The 23,147-nt window shown below is 40.2% G+C and overlaps 1 protein-coding gene across 1 annotated transcript; it reads left to right on the plus strand.

Annotated features, from left to right (window-relative positions):
• Positions 1-372: 372 nt before the first annotated feature.
• On the plus strand, positions 373-23,067 carry TDRD12 (tudor domain containing 12; the record flags this gene model as incomplete). Its single annotated transcript, XM_084215303.1, has 30 exons — positions 373-641; positions 3,654-3,816; positions 4,089-4,225; positions 5,287-5,406; positions 6,013-6,068; positions 6,833-6,918; positions 7,773-7,974; positions 8,159-8,235; positions 8,520-8,578; positions 9,295-9,355; positions 10,028-10,132; positions 10,516-10,698; positions 11,135-11,288; positions 12,198-12,325; positions 12,866-13,054; positions 13,766-13,894; positions 14,705-14,822; positions 15,583-15,716; positions 15,808-16,028; positions 16,224-16,323; positions 17,472-17,659; positions 17,971-18,178; positions 18,700-18,792; positions 19,674-19,843; positions 20,505-20,614; positions 21,622-21,673; positions 22,135-22,248; positions 22,329-22,482; positions 22,576-22,642; positions 22,982-23,067. 30 exons carry the CDS (start codon positions 373-375, stop codon positions 23,065-23,067), a joined length of 3,933 nt encoding a protein of 1,310 aa, XP_084071429.1.
• Between the last annotated feature and the right edge of the window lie 80 nt (positions 23,068-23,147).

Below are 23,147 nucleotides of genomic sequence, written 5' to 3' on the forward strand. Positions count from 1 at the left end.
TTCCACTTGTCCATTTACTTCTTGGTGCTACAGCTGTTTTCTGGTTTTTTTTCCTGTGGTTGTTGTCCCGGCATTAGTTAAGAACTATCAGCGTTTCTAAAGGACTACCACTCTTTCACCATTGCCTCTGCTACAGAGACTTTAAGCCTGAAATAAATTCCAAATCCCAAAGGTTCATTGTAATAATTTCCCTCAAATCCCAGTAGAATGTTCTTGATTTCAAGCTGCTTGCAGTAACAAAGGCTTTTATCTTTTCACTATGAGTGGTTTCCATTTTATACAAAAAAGCAAGACGACGGACGTCCGTTCACTCTGTGAGATCTCCTGCAGCGCTTCAGGTGTTTTTTACAGCCGGGAATAGTTCGCTGTGCCATGGGCCACAACCCACGCCTGAGGAGCCGGGGACCGCCCGTTCTGGGCTCCGACCCGCCCCGGGGCGGCTCTGGGGGCGGGAACGCTCGGCGTTCTGGAAGGTTCCGTGGGGAGCGGCCGGGCGGCGTGTGGAGCCGGGGACGGGCTGTTCTGTGTTGTGAGCCCGCCGCGGGGCGGCTCTGGGGGCGGGAGCGCTGGGGATTCTGGAAGGTTCCGCGGGGAGCCGGCGGCTGGGAGGCGTGTGGAGTCTGGCAGCGCTGGAGGACGAGGTCAGTGAGCTCGTTCCTACGGGAAACAGCGTGTGGCTATGGCAGGATGGGGGAAATGGGACTGGGAGTAAAGCGAGGAAGGTGGTTTTTAAAGGCGCTGTTCCTCACTCCGCGGCTCCCGGGGTTAGTGGAGCACGGCTGGCATAGGGAAAACGGGCTGGGTGTTCCGGGAGTGCCTGCCCACCCCGGGATTGCTGCAGAGGCTTCTATTACCTTGCCTAGGTCTGTGTTAATGCAGCAGGTGGGGCGAGGGTTTTAGTGATGTACGGCATTTTACAGGTTAATTACTGCCTAGTGGTATGTATGGGATTTTAGCAAGGGTTCGTTTTCCTATTGGGTTCTTAACCAAGCGGGAATGTTACTCGGAGTGGGTTGGGAGAGCTGGTCCTGTGTGTGGCTGTGCTTCGTCGCTGCCCCGTGCATGGGCCATTTAGTGCGTTTGCACAAATTAACCTGAGACTTCAGCTGAAGTTACTTGTGGCCTTCGCATGTTATTGCTGAAAGAAAAGTCTCCTTTAAGTATCTAAGGCAGCACTGATAATTTCTTGGTGCCGTGTAGCGGTGCAGGGTGAGAAACGAGTGTTTGTGTTAAACGATCTTGGGTGAAGCTTCTGCAGTCGTTTCAGCTGTTCCATTGCCATGTTAAATGGGAATGGTCACTGCTGTCGCTTACGGCTTGTCGCCGTGTGTCACCTCAGGGTAGCTCTGTTGCTGCTGAGTTCTGGCTTGTTCAGGAGTAGCCTTGGAAATGGAAAGACAATGTCTTGATTTTCCTTTTCTGAAATACTTAATTAGGCATCTACTTTAGGTGTAAGCTGGACCCTGCAGTGATGATACCACGATGTGATTCCACGATGTTTTTTTGGTTTGTGCCAAAATGAAATGCCAATTACTTGCTGGAAGTTTCATTCTTCTGTTGTAACTCCTAGGTCTGGTATGTACCATTGCAGACAGATGTAGTGTGAAATGCTAATAAAAATCTGATGTTAAACTTGTTTGCCAAGTTTGGGATTCCTCTTTTATATTAGACTGAGGGATTTTTTTAAAGTTGTAAATATTCTCCTCTGGTGTTTCTCTTCATTTGATCATATAAGTAGGTTGTAGCAGCCCTTGCATGTGATCTGCCTGTTTCTGCTGGCCTTTGAATGGAAAAGATGAAGCATGGATGGTAAATCCTAATTAGGCTTTAACATAGTCCCTCCTTAAGAATGCTCGTTTGAACCCTTTGAAGCATGTAAATCATAAACAATGAGTCGCTTAGACTAGCACTCCTGACATGAATAGTAAAAATTTATAGGCTTGCTTTAGGTGTATGGTCTTCAAGTAGGCTTTGAAAAAAATGGTGGGTATCAGAATGGTTCATCACGTGTTTTTCTTTTACAGTAGTGATAAGGGAGACACAGGAGATAAACATGGAAGTCGTGGTATTAAAGGTATGCTTTTTTTTTTTTAATCTGAAGGATTGATGTCTATTTCCGTGTAACTTTGTGGAGATCACGTTTACCAAAAAAATATTTCCATTTGCTAGCATTTCTTTGCATTTGTGGAGTCATACTTGGGTTATATATATTGTGGTGTTCATTTTAGGTTTTATTTTATTGTTTTTATTGTAAAATACGTGAGTAGGTGTGTCAGTTAATGTGGACAGGCACCCAGAAAAACCACAAAACCACAGCTGCAATAAAGGCAGTAAATTTATTTAGTTGCCTGGCTAACTGGAGGACCTGGGGCACACCCAGGTAGACACTGGCAAGCTCAGCCTGTCCCAGCAGGCTTCATCAGGAACCCTCCTGTGAGCTCCCCTGTGCTTTTTATGATCTCTGAGCTTCGATTTTCTCCCAACATGGAGCTCAGCATGTCCATGAGAGTGCCTCCAGGCCTCTCCAAACACTTGTATTACCTCTACACAGAAAAACTCTGTTATCAAAACAGAGGAGGAACAGCAGTAGGCATAATAGATGGGATTTCCCACTTTGATATTTTCCAGGCCTTGGCATTCCCAGCTGCATGGTCACTTGAGCTATTGTACCACCTCCCTCTCCATTTTTACACTTCTAATTCCTTCTTCCCAGCAGTAGGGATGCAGCTAAAATCTAAAATGGAGGATGTGTAACACAGTGTTAAATAACGTCTATTATAGTACTAGATTATCCTGAATTTCATAGGAGCTTGTGGAAAATGCAGAATACAGCCAGGACAGATGACTGAAGGGATATGATGTCATGCTGAGCAATAAAAGCTGCAGTTATGTCTCTAGTGATCAGATTTGCCTGCCCAAGTCAGAGCCCTTGTGTGTGTGATGCAGCTCTGTGTCCTGGAAATGGCTGAGAGCTGCCAGTGGGGAACAGTGAATCCACTCCTTGCATTGCTTTGGTTGCACATGCAGCTCTTGCTTTGCCTGGTCAGCTGTTCTGATGTCAGCCTGTGAGTTTGCTCACCTCTGTCCTTCACGTTGGTCATCCTGCTGCAGGGATGTGATGAGGGAGCAGCTCTGTGGGGTTTAGCTGCCTACTGGGATTAAGCCACAACAGCTGGGGACCCACATCAGCTGGAACACTGGAATGTGACAATTTACAAAGGCTTAGCAGAAAGGTGTCACCTTGTTCTAAAGAAACTGGCTGTCATGCTGACACTGAGCAGAAATAAAAGCCCTTTGGTGAGCTTTACCATGTTTTTAGGGGTTTTTATGTACCTCCTGAGAACTTCATGTGGAAGTGTAAACTTTTGTCTTTGCACTTTTTCCACTGTTAGGCTTAACCAACCTTTTAGATAATGCTGCTCCCTTGTAGACCCCACATGGTGTTTGTTGTAGTGCTAAAGAAACTTGGAAGTTAAAAAGCCATTTTATTAACCAATGCTGTGAAGGTGAAAGATGCTTTACGTATTAACATGCTGTATCTCAGTATCAGTCACCATAATTTTGAAGGTGCACTGTAAAAATCAAGTTTTATTTTTACATCTGCAGCTCAGATATTCTTAAAAGTCAGTAGTATTTATTCTCTACTCCTTGAGCCAGGCTGAGGATCCAAGTTGCTTTTGGATTGCTGTGAAAGAATGCGTGCCTGGTGTAGTCGGTGAAACAGTGTATGAAAACCTCAATGCTGAAATGGAACAGTTTTATAGCTGTTCTAAAGATGCAGATGAAGTAAAACAAGAGGAGATAAAAAAAGGCCAGGTAAGATCATTGCTCTACATAGAAATAATCTAATATTTGAAACTTTTTGGGGGTGAAGTATCAAAATTTTTCAAATTTTGCACAAAAAACCAGATAATATGAGTTGTGTTTTCTCATCTCTAAGCCTTCTAACTGTAAGCTATAAGGCTTGCATTTTGCAAAGAAAATGGAAGGCTGTGTAATAAATACTGTGTCCTTGCCTTTGAAAAGCCTTTGAGTGTAATTGGGGCCATGTGAAAGAGCCTGGTGTCTTGTTCTTTTTCTCTCCTCAGGTTTATGTGGTTTTCAGTGAGGAACTGAACTGTTGGTGCAGGGCTCTGGTGGAGTCAGTGCGGTGCCAGGCAGGTGGTTACCAGCTCGGCTGTTTCCTTGTGGATTATGCCAAGTACTGCTCTGTTCCATCAGGGAGGTTTGTGTTTTTGTTACTGTGATGTATTTGTTAATACATCACCTATAATAAATTTGTTAGTAGATACAGATGCTGTTAATATTTAGTCAGTGCATTGGTTTAACTGAGGTGTAGGTTGTGTGCACAAGAAGCTGCTAACCAAATGATACACTTGAAAGAACCTAAGTGCAAACCAGTCCTTATATTGTGATAAAGATGCTTTCCATTTTAGGTTTTCTTTTTTTAAAGATTTAAAATAGAAATAATGTCAGTTTGTTGTGATTGAGATGTGTGGTTGCCAGTTAAAACTTACCTATATATTCTTCTTTAATAATTTGGTATATACTAAAAAAAATTATGGCCAGTGAATTTCAGGCACAAAAACCATCTGTTGAAGCACTTTCTGCAACAGCTTTTGAGGTCTAAACAGAAATATGTGGGGGTTTTTCCACTGCAGTTGACCAACTTGTTTACTAAGAGCTGACAGTTTGTCTTGTTGTGGTGCCAAAAGAAGGTGAGTTTTCACAGGTTCTGAGTATTTGATTAAATGAGTGTAAAACCTTGTGGTTTTAAAATCCTGAAAAATCTGTTCTTGTGTTCTGGAACAAGCTAGTCCAGCTCCTAAAGTTTGTTTCTCTATTAAAATATGCAACTTGGAGCACAAGAAACTTGACCGAAATGGTTTTGGTAGTATTCCACAAAATTAGAACTTACAATAATGTTGTAAGTTGACTGTTGCTTTGTTGGAAAACAACTAGATAATGGGTTAAATACCATGAAGGTATTTAGAAGATGAGTAGCAAGAAGACTTGAAACTGCAGTGGCAAAGGATCAGAAAGATTCCAGGTAACTAGGATGTGTATTGATCTTAAATGAATAGAACAGCAATCCTGTTCACCAGTTGGTCCTGATGGCACCTCTTAGAGTAAGACAGTGGTTTCAAGGTGGGAGCCAGTGGGATCCAAACTCCTGGAAGAACTGTGTTGTCAAATTCAGGGTAACAGCAGGTGGTTTGTGAGACCAGTGACTTCTGGAGAAGAAATTCTGTCCTGTAAAATGAGAATTTCCACTTTGTTTTGCAGCATTCGAGTTTTAACAGGAGCATTTGCAAAGATCCCACACAGAGCAAAGAGGTGTCGGCTGCACTGCACAAAGCCACTGACACTGCATATTGACTACTGTGAAAACACTGCCAAAATTGGGTAAGGAGAGCTAGTAAATTCATTCTGTTTGTGCATTTCTAAAAAATTCTACACTGAGCCCTCACACTACAGAAGGGATTACATTTCAGGAAGAAACCTGCAGTATTCTCATAGTAAATGCAGAACACAGAACTGTACCATCTACTAAGAGGAAAATCAACACTCTTCCCACTGAGAGGACAAAGCTCCCCAGGGAAGTGGTGGAGTTGCCAACCCTGGAGGGATTTAAAAGATGTGTAGATGCGGCAGTAAGGGACATGGTTGAGTAGTGGCCTTGGCAGTGCAGAGTTAGTGGCTGGACTCAATGATCCTGGGGTTTTTTCAAACCTAAATGATTCTATGATTTCTTCATATTTTATATTGGGTGCAAGCCATGATACCTTAATGAAACAGTATCTTTTAATTTTGATCAGTTCATAATATTGGTGAACTGGAACAATATGACTAAAGTAAAGTAATGTGCTGAGTAATCAGATTCTGCTGATTTATCTAGCTGGGCACTTTGTAAGAATTTGCATGATTTAGAGCTTTGTGCTTATATAAAATCTTTAAGCTACCATTTTTGTGTTTGATAATATGGAAAACTGGTTGTGTTTATTTTCCTAGACCAGCCAAAAGGTGGGATACTGCTGCCATTCAGCATTTTCGAAAGCTTCTTGAAGGTAAATAGCACTTCAGTTTTGGGAAAAATCAGTTGTTAGAGAAATGTAGTAATTGTGTACAAGTTCGTGATACTTGAGTAGACTTGATTATATTTATAAATGCTGCCAGATAAAAACAATGAGAAAGGAGCTGCTTAAGTGTGACTAAGGCACAAGTACTTGTGGAGCTGTATTTTGAGTACTCTGGGCTTCCATGCTGCATAAATTTTGGTAGGTGAATGGATTGTGTTTAGGCTAGATTAGGCTAACCGAGAGAGCATTCATGTCACATTTGTTCTGAAGATTGGAACCATTCTGTATATTCACCATGAGACTCTGAATCAGCATCACTGCTGTCCTGCATTGGCATATGCAGAGGTGCTTCAGGACTTGGATTGGCTGTGTTAGCCCAGATGAGAAGTGTAACAAAGCTGTACAGATGTCCAAATACAACATCTTTCAAGAAAAGGAAATGTCACACTTGGAAAGCACATGCTGGTGCCCCTGACTGTCTGAGCCCAAGAGAAAACCAAGACTTTCAGTGTAGAACCTGAGTGGTTTGTCTCAAGAGGTCGTTTCAGCTCTCAATCCTCCTCCAGAGATTAAGGACAAGTTCCTTTTTGGAGCTTTTAAGTTTTTATTGTTAAATTCCTCATTTCACTCAGGTGAAATAACAAGTGTTCCCCATTTTTAATTGTGATGCTTGTTTTTGTCTCAGTACAAGTGAAGAATGCTGATAGTATGATAAGGGTTTAATCTTTTCCTGTGTTTATTATTGCATTTAGAGGCTACCGAGGTTAAAGCCACAATACAGACAGTAGAAGATAAAGTGTTAGAGGTGTTTCTTTTTGTGACTATTAAAGATGAAAAGGTAAGAAACTTTTATATTTCCAACATTATTAGTGTACTTTGCTATTAGTTTAAGACTGGAAAGCATGGCTTGTAAGTTTTAGTCAGATACAGTAGAAGCTAAATTATGAACTTATTAGAGGTTTTTATTACAATGCTGTTCATTGCAAACCTCTGGAGAAATTCCAAGAGACAGAACTTGTATTTTTCTCTGCATGAGCTTTTTTTTCTTTTTCATTATTGACAAGCAAGTGAAGTCCAGCCAGTATTTAAGTGGATCACTATATGCATTATTTGGTGATAACTAAAATTTAACACTCTTGCACACAGATGAGTCCTCAAGGAGCTGGAAAAAACATCCAGTCTAGTTCCACTTGCCAAAATGTCTAACTTGGGTCAAATTTCTGCTGTAGCTATTGCCAGACTTAAGCAGCTGTATGGTAGATACAAGAAGTTTTAGGCCTAATACTGCCTTTTTTTTTTCTGCCAGATTTTGATGTGTGGTGAATCCAAAGAAATAAAGAGGCTTCACTGGATTACAGGGTTCTTTCAGATGTGTAGGGCTCATAGAAACAGTTAATTCAATACAGAATTCTGGCCAGAAACATGGAACTCACTTATGAACTAACACCTGTTGAAAGAACATATATGAAGATTGGAGTTTCCTTTTTTTAGAACTAATATTTGACAGGAAGCATTCACTGGTATTTGTCATGTATGGAGTTCTGTTTGGTTGGATTTTGTTTGGGGTTTTTATCATATATAAAAGCACTGCTTTTGTTTAAAACTTCACATAAATTTTAAACAAGTGTGTGCTGGTGTAGCTTATTATTTGTTGACACTGATAAAAAAATATCTTGTTTGGGTTTTTTATAGATCTGTGTTAATGATGATCTGGTTGCAAAGCACTTTGCTCATTACAAGGAAGATGAAGGGACTGCAGGGAGTTCTTCAGATGTTTCTGATGATGAAGTGTCCTTAAATGCTGAGTGTGTTCCAGTGGAGTTTGTTGGTCCTACATTTCTTGCCAGGCCAAAACTGCCTTTTGGGGAGGAGGTGTCACCACATCTTGGGCCAGGTGGGACCCATGAGTGGGGAGACAGTCCTACATGCAGCACTTTGTGTGTTTAGTTGGATGTGTGGAATGGGAGTGTCCTGTCTTGGGTTGGATCCCAGTGGCTGGTACACATGGTGTCCATCTCTGGCTTTTTATGTGTTCAGATAATCAGAAATTGGCATCTCCATTTTATTTACCTTTTTAGGTCTTGCTGGTTGTAATTCTGTTCTTGAAAAGCCATCCCAAATGTCATGCACAGATCTGAATCACAATACTGTGCCTGTAAGTATTACATTTTGTATTAAATTGTGAAATACAAACTAACATAAATATACCTAGGCCAGATTAGGAGTGCTGTAGTCACTTAGCTTCTTCTTCTCAGACAGTTTTCTGAAGCTTGTTTCATCAAAATTGTTGCTTTAGTCAAAGAAACTTCAAATTTGTAAAAGAATGCTGCAAAATATTTGGAGAATCCTCCAGTTGGGTAAGAAAACCACTTTCAACTTTGTGTTTTAAATACTGCTTTTGAACAGTACTTTAGTGCTTAAAATGTGTTTTCTTTTTAGGTGGTCAGCGTGGCGCCAGGTTTTCCTTCCAAGGAAGATAAAGCGATTCAAACAGAGAGGTGTGGTGCAGCATGTTCAATATTCAGAATGATTCTGTCATCAGACAGTTGGGAGCTGTAGTGTGTTTGCAGTTACTGTTCTTAGGCCTCTAAAGGGCAGAGGGAAAGGGAAGCTACATACACGTGGTTTTGGGGAAGGAGGGTCTTCAAAGCTGCTGATAGTTACCCTGGATAAATACCAGTTATTTGTAAACAGTAGCTTGACAACAGGTGTGTGGTGGGAGGTATTTTTCTGCACACTAAATCTGTTAATTTGCTTTATTTTTTTTTTACTGTGATTTATAAAGTTTTCAGAGTTAATGAAATATGAGTGGGTCAGTTTGTGCAGTGATTTCACTGTGCTGCAGGTCAGTTGATGCATACGTAGTAAACCTCAGGACTATTTCTTCTGTCAGTTTCTAACTGATGCAAAGATGAGTTGTTTTGTGTTCTGGAACTTTTAAGAAGCCTTTTTTTCAATGGTCCAGTCTATTTTTCTTCTAATGTCAGGGAACTTAATTTTGAAAAAAATTCTGAAAGATTATTTTCACTAAATTTTGCTTTCCAGGTGGTGGGTTTTGATTTTTGCTTTTGTATTGAGGATTTTTCTCATTGGCATAGATGTGTCAGAAATACTTAAAGTGAATTGCTTCATGACACTTGGGAAGTACTGGTGGTATTTATAAATGATGTTTTTCTTTTGAATTTATGTTGGTTTTAATATCTCTGTTTCTCAGGCTTCCACAGTTCTTAAATTCCAGTTTGCTTCAGACACACGCAGTTGAAAATGACCAACAGGTATTTCAAACATTAACTTTTATTTAACTTGTCTGGTGCTGCAAACATTTTGGTTTTGGTAGCATTGGGTCTTTGTGGAAGGCGGTCAGGGGCTGAGTACTCCTGCATTGTCCTCTGCAGGCTAGAGCTGAGCCAGCCAAGTTGGGGATGCCTCTCTGAATTTAGGAAAGGGCAAAAACACAGGGAAGGGAACAAAAAAAAAAAAGGTGAGAAACAGTCAATGCCAGGGTCAGAGGAGTAGAAGCAGCTCCATGCAGATGTTTCTGAAGGGATTGCAGTCTGTGGAGGCCCTGCATTGGAGCAGAGAAAAGGAGTGATGGAAAGAAATTGCCATCTGCATTGTGACTGCAGTCCCTGCTTGTGCTGCTCCTTGTGGGACTGAGTGCCAGCTGTATCCACAGAGTATCCACTGCGTCTCTTGAGGGGTTTAAGACATTGAAGAACATATTTGAAAGTCTTTCTTCAGAAATAGCAATAATGAGTTTTTATCTTGCCCTTGGTGTGTGTAACCTTATCAGTATGTATGAATCATATTTAAAATTAATTTAGAATTTGATTAATTTATATCAAAATGCCATTTTTTTAAATACACAAAACTCAGAAGCACTCATTGTAAGCTAAACCCCTTTTGTTAAGTCTTGCCATTATAATCTATTTGTCTCATGGTTTTAGAGTTTACAAGATGTGGGGAAAGAAAAAAACTTTGTGTTCCTGAGCAAGAAAATTGAACCATCATCAGTTTTGGAAACAGCACCACTTTTTGATGGCCTGAAAAAGGTACAGGTGATGACACTACATTGATTATCTTTTTAAGACAAGTCTCATACCTCAGATTACCATAGTAAATATTACAGTAATATATCTGAGTAATGTGTACCAGGTTGTTCGTATGGTTGAATAAATGAAGCTTTGGAGAAACGCTGTAGGAATTTTACACTTTTTTTTCTGGTATATTAGCCACTGCTACAAGTGGATTTGAATTTTAATACAGTAATGTAACAGCTGAGTCCAGAAGATGGTTTTTCGTATTACCTGTTAAGGACATTAGTTACATAATGGGTCAAAAGCTTTTAAACCACTTGTTGTTATGTTTTGTCTTGTTTTGTTGGTGTTTTAAGTACATGGATTTAGTGGGAAATTCCTAATTTCTGTTTCTGTAGGAACTTGCTCGGAACAAGTTTTCAGGCCCTACCTTCACCCAGTCCTACTGCTGGCCACCAGTAGCTTGGGGACGTGATGTTGTTGCCATCTCCCATCAGGGAAATGATCCCCTATTATATATTCCACCAGTTCTTACACTATTGCAGGAAAGTGACTACCAAGCCTTGCCAAACATGAGTGGGGTATGTATATATTAGACCAGAGAACCTGTTGCTACTCTGAATGTTTGGAATGTATACATTAATGTCATCTCAGTGTACCTTCATGATGTCTGCTAGTTTCTCTAAGGCCTTTGCCTATAGGACTTGGATGGACTCTGTGGATGGGGTGAGTCCCAAACTTACTTCTAAAGCAATCCCTAACAAGTGGTTCATGCCCTGGCGCTTGCATACACAATGGAGCTTTGTTTCTGCATGAGTAGTATGTACTTATTAAACTAAAATGGGTATTAGCTGTTTTAAATACTACAGTTCATTATGTAGCTTCTTTTAGATCATAGAATTAGTGAGGTTGTAAGGGATCTCTGGCAGTGGCCCAGTACAACCCTAGTAAGACAAGATTCTTAAGGTTCTGTACTCCTGTCTAATATGTTATCAATTTTTCTACCTGTATATGTAGCCACTAGCACTGATTTTATGTCCTGGATGGAAGAAGGCACAACTTGTTTTTGACCTGCTGAAAATGTACAGGAAAGGCTGCAGACACCTTCATCCAATGCTGATAACCCTTGGGCAGAACAAGGAAGCAGCCACCCAAATGGAAATCCGAGGATGTAAGAATATTTTGTCATCTTAGTTATGCCTGAAGGCAGTGTGGGCTGCCTTAATTGCAGGAGCATGTGCAAGAACAGTTTCTGCTTCTCAAGTTCTTGGTTTATTTGTTTAAATGGTGGTTTACAATTTGCTGTTACACAAAGTACTGAGCATTTATTGTATCTAACTCAGTAGCATGCCAAGGGTGCTCCACAGAGAAGCAGCACAGAAGTAATAAAAAAGATGTTGGGAGACATGCCCTGCTTAGATGTATGTACTTAAAACATGTAGGTGTGTTCTGGTTTGATGCCTTTGATAGCTGCATTTTCAAAAGTGGCTTTTGTTGTGCCAAGGGAATAAGAACTATGGATAAAATAAGGAAAAATTGTGTTAAACTCCATTTCAGTAATTGGTATTTTTTCATCCATTGTTCAAGTTTGAGCCTGGGGTGTGAATTCAGACCTTTAAGCAGCAGAGCTGTTGGTGTATTTGCACCAATGAAGATTGGTGGTTTTATTTCTACATGTCTGTGTAAATTCCTAAGCTACAAGATGTGCTCTATTCCACTGCTGAAACTGAACTTCCCTGAAGTTGCTCTTGCATATACTTATAAATATTTCCCTTCTGGCTACTTGGTTCTGAGGTTATTACCTGTACTTCCACTACCTTGCTGGAAAATGAGATGACATCCTGCTTTGTAAACTTCCTAACCTTCAGACATTTCACTGGATTTCAAAATACCAGAGCCTCACCCACTCATGTCTTGGAAAACTTGCAGGAGTAGAAAAATACAAACTCTCCAGCTTTGAGATGATGAACCTGAAAAACACATGTGACCTTTTTAATAAAGCTACCCTGTCCTTTGTTGTCACAGTAATACTCTTCCAAGTAGTAAGTTAATAGTAACAGTCTTTCCCTCCACCTTGTAGGTGAAGTAGTAGTGACTACACCATACAACCTCCTGAGACTGCTGGAACATAACACTGGGTTCTTGTGTAGGCTTTGCCATCTTGTTCTTGATGAGATAGAGGTGTTGTTCTCTGACACTTCTGAACAGGTAAATGGCTTACAGTCACTTGGTAAAATGCTGTTCCAGTTGTGCATGAGTCTGGAACAGTGGCACATACTGAGGAAAAAACCACTGGAAGTGGGTTTATGGTGAACCCCCTCTTTTTTTATTTTAATTTTTGTATTGACAAATTACTGTGTTGGCAGGTTGGGCTTGTCTTCTAGTTACCCCCTAGGTTTTGCTGAATGCCTTTGCTCTCTCAGATCTTTGTCTAGGCTTTTTATATTGCAGGTTTGAACAGATCTTTTTCCTTAGATTTCCATCTTGTCTGGACAGAATCCTGCATGCACATGTATATGCTGTCCTGTTGCTTTCTTTTGCTTCAGAAGTCATGCAGAGAATAGGATAAAAGCGTTCAACAAACTGTTCAAAGTGTTCAGGGGAGTGGGGGGTGGAACTTGCAGTTTGCTGTGGGTAGTGGCTTTGTGACTGGAAAAAGGTGTTCTCAAACAGTGTATTTTTTGTGGCCTGTCATGTGCTTGCTGGAATATGATGGGAGGACAGGAAAAATACCTCTTTTCTTCCTAGGTGTTTACTATACTGGATTGTTACAAGAAAGTCACTGCTCAGGCGCAGGGGAATCTACCACATCAGATCATTGCTGTGGGAACTCAGTGGAATAAACATATCACACCCTTGATAAAGGAGTTCATGGATGACCCTCACATTGTGATAACTGTTGTTGAAGAAGCTGCCATCTTTGGAAATGTGCAACAGGTAAAACTTAGGAAACAATGTCACTGCTTGGATATGTGGCTGCTGCTGGTTTATTGGAAGCAGGTGGTGTTGCAGTGCTGCCTCCCAGTGTGAGCTGAAGTTAGAAATCATGTGTGGACGAGTCACTGAACAAGCTGGAGGTCTCTTACTTTCTTTTCTAGGGCTGAGATGAAGTCCCTAGACTATTTGTGGTTAGTGCAAATGAGTCTGAACTTAATGAGATGTATTTGCAAACAGTACAGTTCTTGACCAGAATTTTTTTGCAGTTGTTAGCTGTGGCTGGCAGAACTACAAGGTAAGGAGTGCCAAGGCAAATCAAGTAAAACATTTGGTTTGCTGCTTTCACACAATACCAAACTTTTCATCTCAAATTTCTAGAAGGCCTGTTACATATTCTTAGTTATTTTTCACTTAGTCTCCAGTCAGTGTGGTATGGCCTGAGGAATAACACAAGATGGTTTAAGTTTGATTTGAGTTACAGTATGTCTCAGTGTGGCGTTGTTTGTGGATTTTGAACGTTGGGGAATCTGCAAAAGTAGACACTCTGAGCATGTAAGAAAGTGAAAATGCACACGTTTTTGTGAGAAGCCTTGATGATTGAGCAGAACTGAAAGGTGTGGATGCATCAAGGTTAGGATTAGGAAGAATTATATAGTAAAATATGTATGGGTTTTATGAATTATCAGCTCTCTGTTTTGTATGTGCTTTTAGGTGGTGCAGCCCTGCATAAACAGCAACAGAACTGCTGAGTTACTCAAAATCCTGGATTCTACCCAGAGGAATCTTCAGAAAGTGCTGGTCTTCACTGACTCAGTAACTGAAGTCGAGATGATTCATAAGGTAAGAAATTGTTTAAACTTAGATAAGCAGGTTTTTTTTTCTGAAGTCATAACAAAATGAAATATCTTGGCTTCTGAGAAAAAAGGTGGAATGTGTACTTGGATGTTAATCATGCCTGCTAAAAGTAACCCCAGACTGACTGTCAGCAAATAGTTGGCATAGATCATGTGGTATGTAAAGGATTCATTTCTGATAATGCATCTGGAATGTTTATTCTTTGATCATTGTTAATGGAAGCAAATCTGGTTTGGGATTGTAACTTTCTAACACATTTCCCTTGAATATTTGAGCGTTCAAGCGTATCAAAACTAACCCTGCCACCACTTTAAAAAGTGCTTGTTGATGTTAAAGTAGGATTGAATCTGTTCATAGTAATTCTTGTTGGACAAGAATTCTTTGAACACCAACTTCAAATATTTTACATGGCGTCTGAAAATATTTCAGGGGTTCACGTGATGAAGAGTGCTTGTTCTGAGAGACTGAAACATGAGTCTGCATGTTGTTAGATCATGGTATCAGAGAGTACACATTAACAGGGGGAAAAGCTGGACATTTTTATTTTCTTAAATGTCTGCCTAATGTATTAAAATATGAGAACATGAGTTTGTAGTTTTTATACAGGAAATTAATGAACTTTATTTCCATTAATACTTTTTTTTCCATATAAGTAATCTAAATTTCATTAGCTCTTTTGTTGTATCTCTAGAGTAAGATGTGCTAAATTCTAGTAAGAGATGCTGCCTCTTAGACTGGATTGGAGCAAGTACTGCAGCATTGCAGGAATGTGTAACTTTCCACTTTGCCATGCAGGCACTGAAGAGCAACTCAATAGTTTCCTTGAAAAAGCATAAAGAGAGCAAGTGTAATGCTAACTGTGTCTTGGAGAGGTGGAGAAAAATGCACAGTTCTGGCACTCCTGCTGTGTTAGGTGAGGATCCTCTGTCTGGTTGGGATTGTATCTTGATGCAGAGCTAAGATCTGCACCAAGCACTTGCACTGGGTTATCTCACCACTTCCACAGGGGCAGATCCCTATGAGCTCTTTCCAGTTCTCTGTTCACTTCTTAATGCTACAGCCCTTTTTTGTTGTTTTTTTTTTTTCTTCTGTTATTATTTTCCCTGCTTAGTTAAAAAAACTACTGATGTTTTCAAAGATTTTCTGTAGTTTCACAATTTTCTCTGCTACAGAGGAGATACAGAAAATTATTACAATGAATCTTTGTAGTTTGGAAATTATTTCAGACTTTAAGTTCCATTAGGGTTGTTTTTCATTTTTTTTTTTTGCACTAACAAAGACCTTTATCCATTTTCAAACTCAGTTTGTTCTTTATATTATATAAAAACAAGAAGGTGGACTTAACCTCTGCACAGAGCTATGGGAACTCTTGCACTATTTCGGCTGTCTCCTGTCTTACTCTTGTGAATTACTGAGTGGTGCTCAATTCTCTGTATTCTATGGTGCTGACAGGAAATGTAGAATTCTGTGAGCTTGGCATGAAATTCTGTGTCTACCATATGCTGATGAGATTTCTTGACTGGAGAAATAAAAAGCCTTATAGGAATGTATTGGGGCAAAATCCATCTTCCAGTCGGGAGAAGGAAATCAGCTGTGGTGTATGTGATGTGATGTGATACTCCCCATGTCTGAGTTATTACACTCACATGTAAATGTGTGAAACATGTGCTTAGTTTTAACAGATGACTGCCTCCAGTCCTTGGGAATCACAGATGCAACTTGGGTGATCCATTTCAGTTTCCCATCTCCAGCAGTCTTTGGGCAGCGCCTGCAAAGCATGAGTGACAACTTCTGCGCTGGCATAAAGGTTTGGGTGAACCTTGACTGGGTAATGCTGCACTGGGTTATTACTGATGGATACATAAATGTTTACCCCAAATATTTCTCATTACTTCTAGGATTCTGCTGTAGATCAGGAAGATACGAAGGCAAAGTCAGTCATTCTGCTGACAGAGAAGAGTTCCTGTCATGCACCTGAGATTTTCTACTATTTAAAGCATGCAGAAGCTGAAATTCCAGAAGAACTCTATGATTTGACTGCCAGGGTGCAGGAATCAGAGGAAGAAGAGAAATTTTCAAGACCCCTGTGTGCTTCTCTTAAAACATTTGGGATTTGCAGGTAAGGAAGTGTCAGTGTTTTGTGGCCTCAGTGGTGGTTTCTGCTGATAATAGCATCCAACAGGAAAATTCACCAAGTTATCTCAAACAGGTTTTGCTCATTTTTTTCCTGTTGCCCGTTGCAAGTCACTTAAGAGTAGTTTACAACTGAAAGCAAAGAGCTTTTTTCTGAACTTGTGTTTTTTTTTTAATGTAGGAACAGAACAGAGTGTCCAGATCGTCATCAAATTAATTTATCAATAGACATGGCCCAGAATATTGCAGCTGAAATGATAGAAACACCTGAACGTGTCACAGTAAGTTACAGTTTTCTTGGGCTTGGGTACCACAAGAACAGGTCTTAAACAGCTACTTAGCATCTTACTTATTTTTTTTTATTCTATTAACCTTACTTCAGGAGGATTAATGCACTCTCCTGTGGATAAATCAGTGTGCCAGATGTTCTTTGTGTTGTTTTGTAGGTAATTCTGAGATTACCTCAGTTTTTTTTCCTGTTTTGAAGATTGACATTTTGTGGGAAGAGGACTTGTGTTCTGTGTTTTCATTCCATTTATAGTTTCAGACTGTATATCAAAATTAACAAAGATGGAGGTTTATAGAAACTTATATTTCTTGTAGAGGAAACACAGAGTAAGTAATCTGTGAAGAGAAGTTGAAGTGGAAAGATTTTTTTCTTAGCTGACACACTTCTGCAAACTTTATGAAAACTGAGCGTTTTCTGGCCTTGGGACTAGAGAATGTATTTTCATTTATAGTGTGCCCAAGAAATGGGGAGCTCCTCTCTTGTAGGTAGAACATTTGAGTTATTTCCTTCAAAAATATCAGTGCTTTGGAAGATTTTTGCTATAGAGTGCTGCTTTAGTTAGGCTTCTTTTTACTAGTTCCATATCCATGAAACCTTCATGGCTATAAGGTTGACTTTGCTGCAGTGATTCTTCATATCCCAGTAAGAGTTTGTGTCTCCAGCTCCCTTTAAGATTTGGACTTTATCTGAGGTGCTCTCAAAGCAGCATTTTACATGCTGGTGTGCACAGCTGTGTGTTTGTAGTCTTTTATTTAAGTCCTTTGGGTGCAAAAAAAGCAGTCAGTTCTCCCTGTAAGGCTGGGGAGTGTTCAGAGTAGAGCTGGAGTGGTGCAGAATGTGAGTGGTTAATAGCCTGGCAGATAATTGGCAGAACTCAGTGGTGTTCACTGGGGTGGAATATCATGACCTGACACCCAACAGCTCCTGTTCCATACATTGCTGTCCACTGCTGACTGAACTATGGCCAGTTAGGGTTGAAAATAATAACATCAGCTCCCTGTTTTCTGAACTGTGTGTGTACAACATCTGTCACCTTTTGGGGCTGGAAGGAGGTATGTGATCTATATATAAAGACTTAAATTTCATTGGTTTGAGAAATCATCCACCCCTTCTTTTTGCTGATGTATTTGATCCTTTCAGATCCTGCCTCTCTTCATTGTACATGCAACAAACTACTTTGGTCGAATAGTCAGGAAACAAAAGGACCAATACACAATTCTTGCTAAAGAAATGAATGATTACTTCAAGGTACCAGGACATAGGATTTCTGTGAACACTGTGGAGAAGTCGGTGTTCTATGGGTTACGTGAGGGAGCCACTTGCCACAGGTAAAATTTTGTTAGCTTTTTGCTTGATTTATGTGCATGTATTTATACAAAGATTTTAAGAAACTTGACTGTTGGGTAAAGAAAAAAGCCCTCGAAAGAAAAAAAACCCACTGCTATGCCAGTAATGCTTTTAAAAAGCTCTTGCCTACTCTGAGCTCATGAATGGCAAACAAGATGATTCCCCATACATGCACTTGGTTACAGAGTGGGCTGGGGAAATACCAGTTTTAAAATGAGAGCAGTTTTTAAAAATACTTGCACATCTGGTTACATGAATAATAATTCTCTGTTTCTTTTCCTGTTATATGAAGGGTTCAGGTGGTAGAGATTCCAGAAAAAGATGAAGAAAATGTCTGTAAGGTCACTATTAAATACATAGATGAAGGCAGGACAAGTCAAGTGAATAGTGACCAGCTGCTTCACTTACCTGTGAAGTTTCAGAGTCTGCCACCTCAGGCTGTGGAAATTATAGTTTGTAGAGTAAAACCCATAGATAATGAAGTTGAATGGAATCCAAAGGTAATAAGCTGGTTTTGCATGGTATTTCGTTTACACTCTTTTCTTCTCTTTCTGTTTTCTGCAGGAAAACAGTTACAAACTGTAAACCTGGGTACCAAACTGCATTACTTACTAGTATTGACAGTAAATACCTGCAGTGGGGGCAGATTCTAAGAAGATCAATTTTCTTTCTTTCTTTTTTTTATGAAATAATACAGGGAAGTTAATGAGATTTTTTTTTCTCTGATTTAAATGTCTTTCTTTTAGAATAGGTTCTCACTGCTGTGGATTCTGGGGGAGGAACAGGGGAAGTGTAGCCTCTCTGAATTGACCTGTATTTGAGTGATCTTTTATTATCCTTGAAGGCTTGTACTGTTCTAACTTAGAGTTAAGTTCAAGTGTTCCGCTGGTTTACTCAAAACTGTTTTGTTGAATACCCTTTCCATTGTTAAGCTCAGAAGATGTTCCATTGTAGTTAAAGTGACTGTAAAGCTGTGTGGGTATCCATACATCTCAAGTGCAGTACAACTTGTTTTTCCTAGGTGACTGATCACATTAATCACAAAATTAAAGGAAAACTTCATCATGCGAAAGTGGTGCATGCCTTGGGAAAGACAGTTTGGGTTGACCCAATGGTAGGTATGGAATGGCAGTCCAGGGAAGTCTTAGTATATCTGCACATGGTCCAAGACTGTTCCACAAAGTTGCTAAGAAAAGTGTATTTGGGAAGTACTTTTGTCCAGTAGTTTGTCTTGTGAAATCAGTTCTGCAGTTAGTTATATTCCACTGGAAGAATGAAACTTGGATCCTCCAAGGTGGTTTGCTGATATCCAACAGCTCTTGAAGCAGACTTAATTTATTTTGTTTATAAGTTCTTAATTCTACTCTTAGAGGCCGAACACTAGTTTGCAGCTGGTTGTAGTCTAGATTTTTCTGCAAATTGAAAAAATGTTAAAAATTTGCTCCTTCATTTCCTTGATGAGAACAGGAAAAATGGCTGGCCTTGTTCTTGGAGTTTTCTTGTTTTACAATTTCACATCCATTAGCATCAGCAGACTCCTTGATTTTGTGGAGTGAGTCAAGTGAAAAAAGGGGTGAAAAGAGAAAATGATCTGGAAGTCATTCTTTGCAGTTCCCATGTGGTGTAGCTCAACCTTTCACCTGCTTCTAGGCTTTGGGGTTTTTTATTGTGCCCCCCACCCCCTCAGCTGCTCTCAGGATGTCTTACAGTTCTTTACTGCATTAGGAATATTATGGCTGTCACATGATCAGGCTGGCACTGTTTAGTGAATTGCCATCCTGGTTCTGTTAGTGCACCCAGCCAGTTACTTGAGCCATTATCACAGTGTAAATGATGGTGATACTTGGAAACTGTTAAGCATGGGAAGGTTCCTGTCTGAAAATCAGGAAATTGCCTGCAGGCGTACGTTTGAAGTCTGATTAAAAGAGCAGCTTTGAGTTGGAGAGAGACCATTGAAGAGCTGTGCTTTCCCTTTATTATGTTGTGTAATTCCAGGTTGGGGTTACCAATCTTCCCACGATGAGGATGTGGATCAATGAGTACAACATTCGGTCTGAGATTTTGTCAACGGGTTTGGGAACTGACAATCCCAAACATGTAGGAGAAATTCAGAAGCTGTGCACACAGATACCAGTTTTGGATCATGAACAGAGCTTGGAGCATTTGTAAGTGTTAGGAAATTCTTTTTCAGCTTATAATTCATTAAGAGAAAAGTTGTATTTTACTGAATATGAATAATATACTGACACTGACATTCATTTAAATGCAGAAACAGTTGTGTTTGTAATGTGTCTACCTCCCATTAACTACTCTTTAGCCCCATAACAGCAAGGAAAACAAGATTCTAATTCTAGAAAATACTAACCTAGAATTTGATGCAGACAGGCAAGTTAGTAACTTTGCTAACTCTAACTCCTAACTTACTAACTCTGTAGTTAGTAGAGATTCTGAATTCAGATTCTGTCACAGTTTATGATGCTCAGTAGCTGGTTTGGATGCTTGCCAGTCAGTCAATATCTGGTATCACTGGCACAACCTGTTTGCATTTATTCATTTCTCTTGGGAAAGGAAGGTTGGGAACTTCCATGTCATTGCTAAAGCATGTAATGCTAGGGACCAGACAACTTTACTGTGATGCTGCATGCTGAAATGTGTGTAATGCAACTGCTTGGATCATTTTCTTACAGACCTGCTAAGCCTGAGACTACCATTGAAAAATCGGAAACTTCAGTACTAAGGTACACATTAAAGTAGGGGAGGGCAAGGTAAGGTGAAGCTGACTGTCGTTTGTGGGTTTTCTTGTAAAACTCTTTGTCCTGTGTTCAGAAGCACAAAAGAGGACACGGCTGATCTAGAAGAAGTGTCCAGTCCACAGGATCCATTGGTACAGGAAGATTCTGCTGAAAGCTCTGACAGTCCTGTGACTCCTCCAAGCAGTAAGCCTTCAGTCCCTTCCAGAACTTTTCAAATGGGAATTCAAGTTGGTACCAACCTAACAGATATCCTGGCAGCTGCAGAGTGCTCTGGGTACACAGAGCAGTACCATGTGGCTGATGTTTGCAGTCAGCCAGAGCTGCCTTCCAGTGAGCAGTCAGGAGATGCTGAGAGAGTGACCCTTGCTACTGTAACTGTGTGGCTGTCTGGGCAATGCTCTGTCCTTGAGACACTTGGAATTCTTTGACTCTTGAGGGGAACTTGTGAGCAGGACATCTCTGCTGTACAGGGGACAAGTGCTCTGCTGTCCAAGGCCACAGGATTAAAGGGAGTTGAAATCTGTGGAAATACAGTTGCTCTTAGGGTAATTTTTTTCCCAAGACTGAGGATAGCTGAAAATGGTGCTCCTCCCAATTTCTTTTTAATCTGATCTCTAGGATGTGTTTACTGTTCTGTCAGGACAGGCTTAGAAATGCTTAGGCACAGCAGGGGAACAGGGTTACCTGCTAGCAGCTGATACAGGAGTTCAGAGCAGTGGGAGGGTAAAGAAGTTCTAGCAGATGAAAAGGCTGGAGTGCTTATCATAGAAGGTTTTTTTCCCTGTTAATTGTCACACTAATGCCATGTTTCGAGTTGTGGTGGTGACACCACTATTAATGATTTAATTCCGGAAACTCCCCACTAATTCCCAAAACTATGTTTCAGGTATCAAATAAATAATGTTATGAACCTGGAGAAAACCTTTACCTGACCTGGAAAATAGCATGTTTAGTTAGGTTCTTTAAAATCTTCTAACACCAACTAGAATATTTTTGATAATTAAAATTTTTAGTTGAATTACTAGCTTTATGAAATCTTTCAGGATAGGAGGTACACACTATAAAGGACAAAGGCAGTAATTTGGTTGCTAGCAAGGTTTTTTTGTGATGGTGTTAGGGAGATGCTGGGAATACCTGTTTTTTGTAGTATAGGGAAGTATAAAAGATGTTTCTGGATGTCTTCTTTTTAGATGATGTAGTTCAAACAAAAGAAGCAGAAGATTCTGTGTATCAGCAGAAGGGGTAAGAAAATAGTGATTTTTTTCCCATCTTGCTTTTATGTGAACTGCCCACCATGATTGTTCTGTCTTTTTGTCTGTGGTCAGCTGAAAAGTTCCTTTTATCTGTTGGAGGTTGGTTTTGCTGTTAGCTTTTCCTTTGGCACTTGGAGGGCAGACTGGTGGCTTCCTGAGGTGAGGCAGCAGGTGACATTCCCATGGGTATCAAAGTCAGTGGAGTGTGTCCCCCCATGGAACTTGGAGATGTGCTCCTTCAGAGATTTGGAATGTGGTACTGGGGTAGGAAGCTCTGTGTCCCATCACCTGCTTTTACTGGCACTGCTGCTGCTCTCAGGTCTGCACGGCCCAGGCCCCTTGGTTGAGTTGTGACTTCATGGGCAAATTCTGGCTCTGTGTGAGACAGCTTGGCTAAACCTCAGTGGTTTTCTGCTTTGGAAAATACCTATTCAATGAACTTTATTTCAGCTGTCATCCACCAATCAAGTGGTTTCAAGATGATGTGAGTGTGACACTGAAGGTGCAAATACTGAGGGCAACTGACAGTAGATGTGAGTTCTATAGAGAAAAGGTGACTTTCAGGTAGGTTTAAGAAACTTCAGTATAATCAGCAAAATGTCTTTGTTTGGATTTAGTATTTTTAAACTTACTGTATATTGCAGTGCTTATTCAGAAGGCAAACTTTATGTGGCTGACCTGGAGCTGTATCAGTCGGTAATTGCAGAGAAGTCCACATGTGTGATTAAGGATACAGAGGCTGTGATTTTACTGGTAAAAGAGAAAAAAGGAACATGGTGCAAATTACTGAAGAACAAGGTGAGGTGAAAATTAATTTGAGAGTTACTGAATGTTCTGAACATGTTTGCTTTGCATCAGAGCAGGTATTTCAAACTCTGTTTTTCTCAACAGAATGTTCACGTGTCCTTAGATTTTGAATGCTGGGAAGAGTCTGAAGATGAAAGGCCTTTTACAGTTGGTAAGGATTGTGTGAGTCTCTGTTTATAGCACATAAAATGGTCAGCATTCTCTTTTTGCATTGGCTTCATCTGAAATACTCATTTATTCCAGCAGGTTGCTCAAATACTCTGAAAAGAGCTGAGGGGATCTCTACAGCAAACTAGAGGCAGCAGAGCACTTTTTCTGTCAGCTTAGCACAGAATAAGGGCACCTAGAAGTGGTTCTGAGTGTTTTGGTCTAGTTTGTAGTCAAAAGCATGAGGGCTTGCTGGGTTGGGTCATTGAACAGTACCACATATTTGTTCTGGAGCTCATTTTTTCCTGGTTTGTAAATGTTACACCTGGTTAATCACTTGCAGGTTGTGGAAAACTGAGCTACCCTCCTGCAGGATCTGAGGAGTGGTTTGAGTCCTCAGAAGACAGCGACACGGACAGTGATGAGTGACTTGGAGAAAAAATTCCTTTCCCCTCTGATAAGGATTGTATTACTGTTAATTAAACAGTTGATGTAATTGTTGATAGTTG

Source organism: Fringilla coelebs (genome assembly GCF_963513975.1).
Source record: "Fringilla coelebs genome assembly, chromosome: 14".
Lineage (NCBI taxonomy): Eukaryota > Metazoa > Chordata > Aves > Passeriformes > Fringillidae > Fringilla > Fringilla coelebs.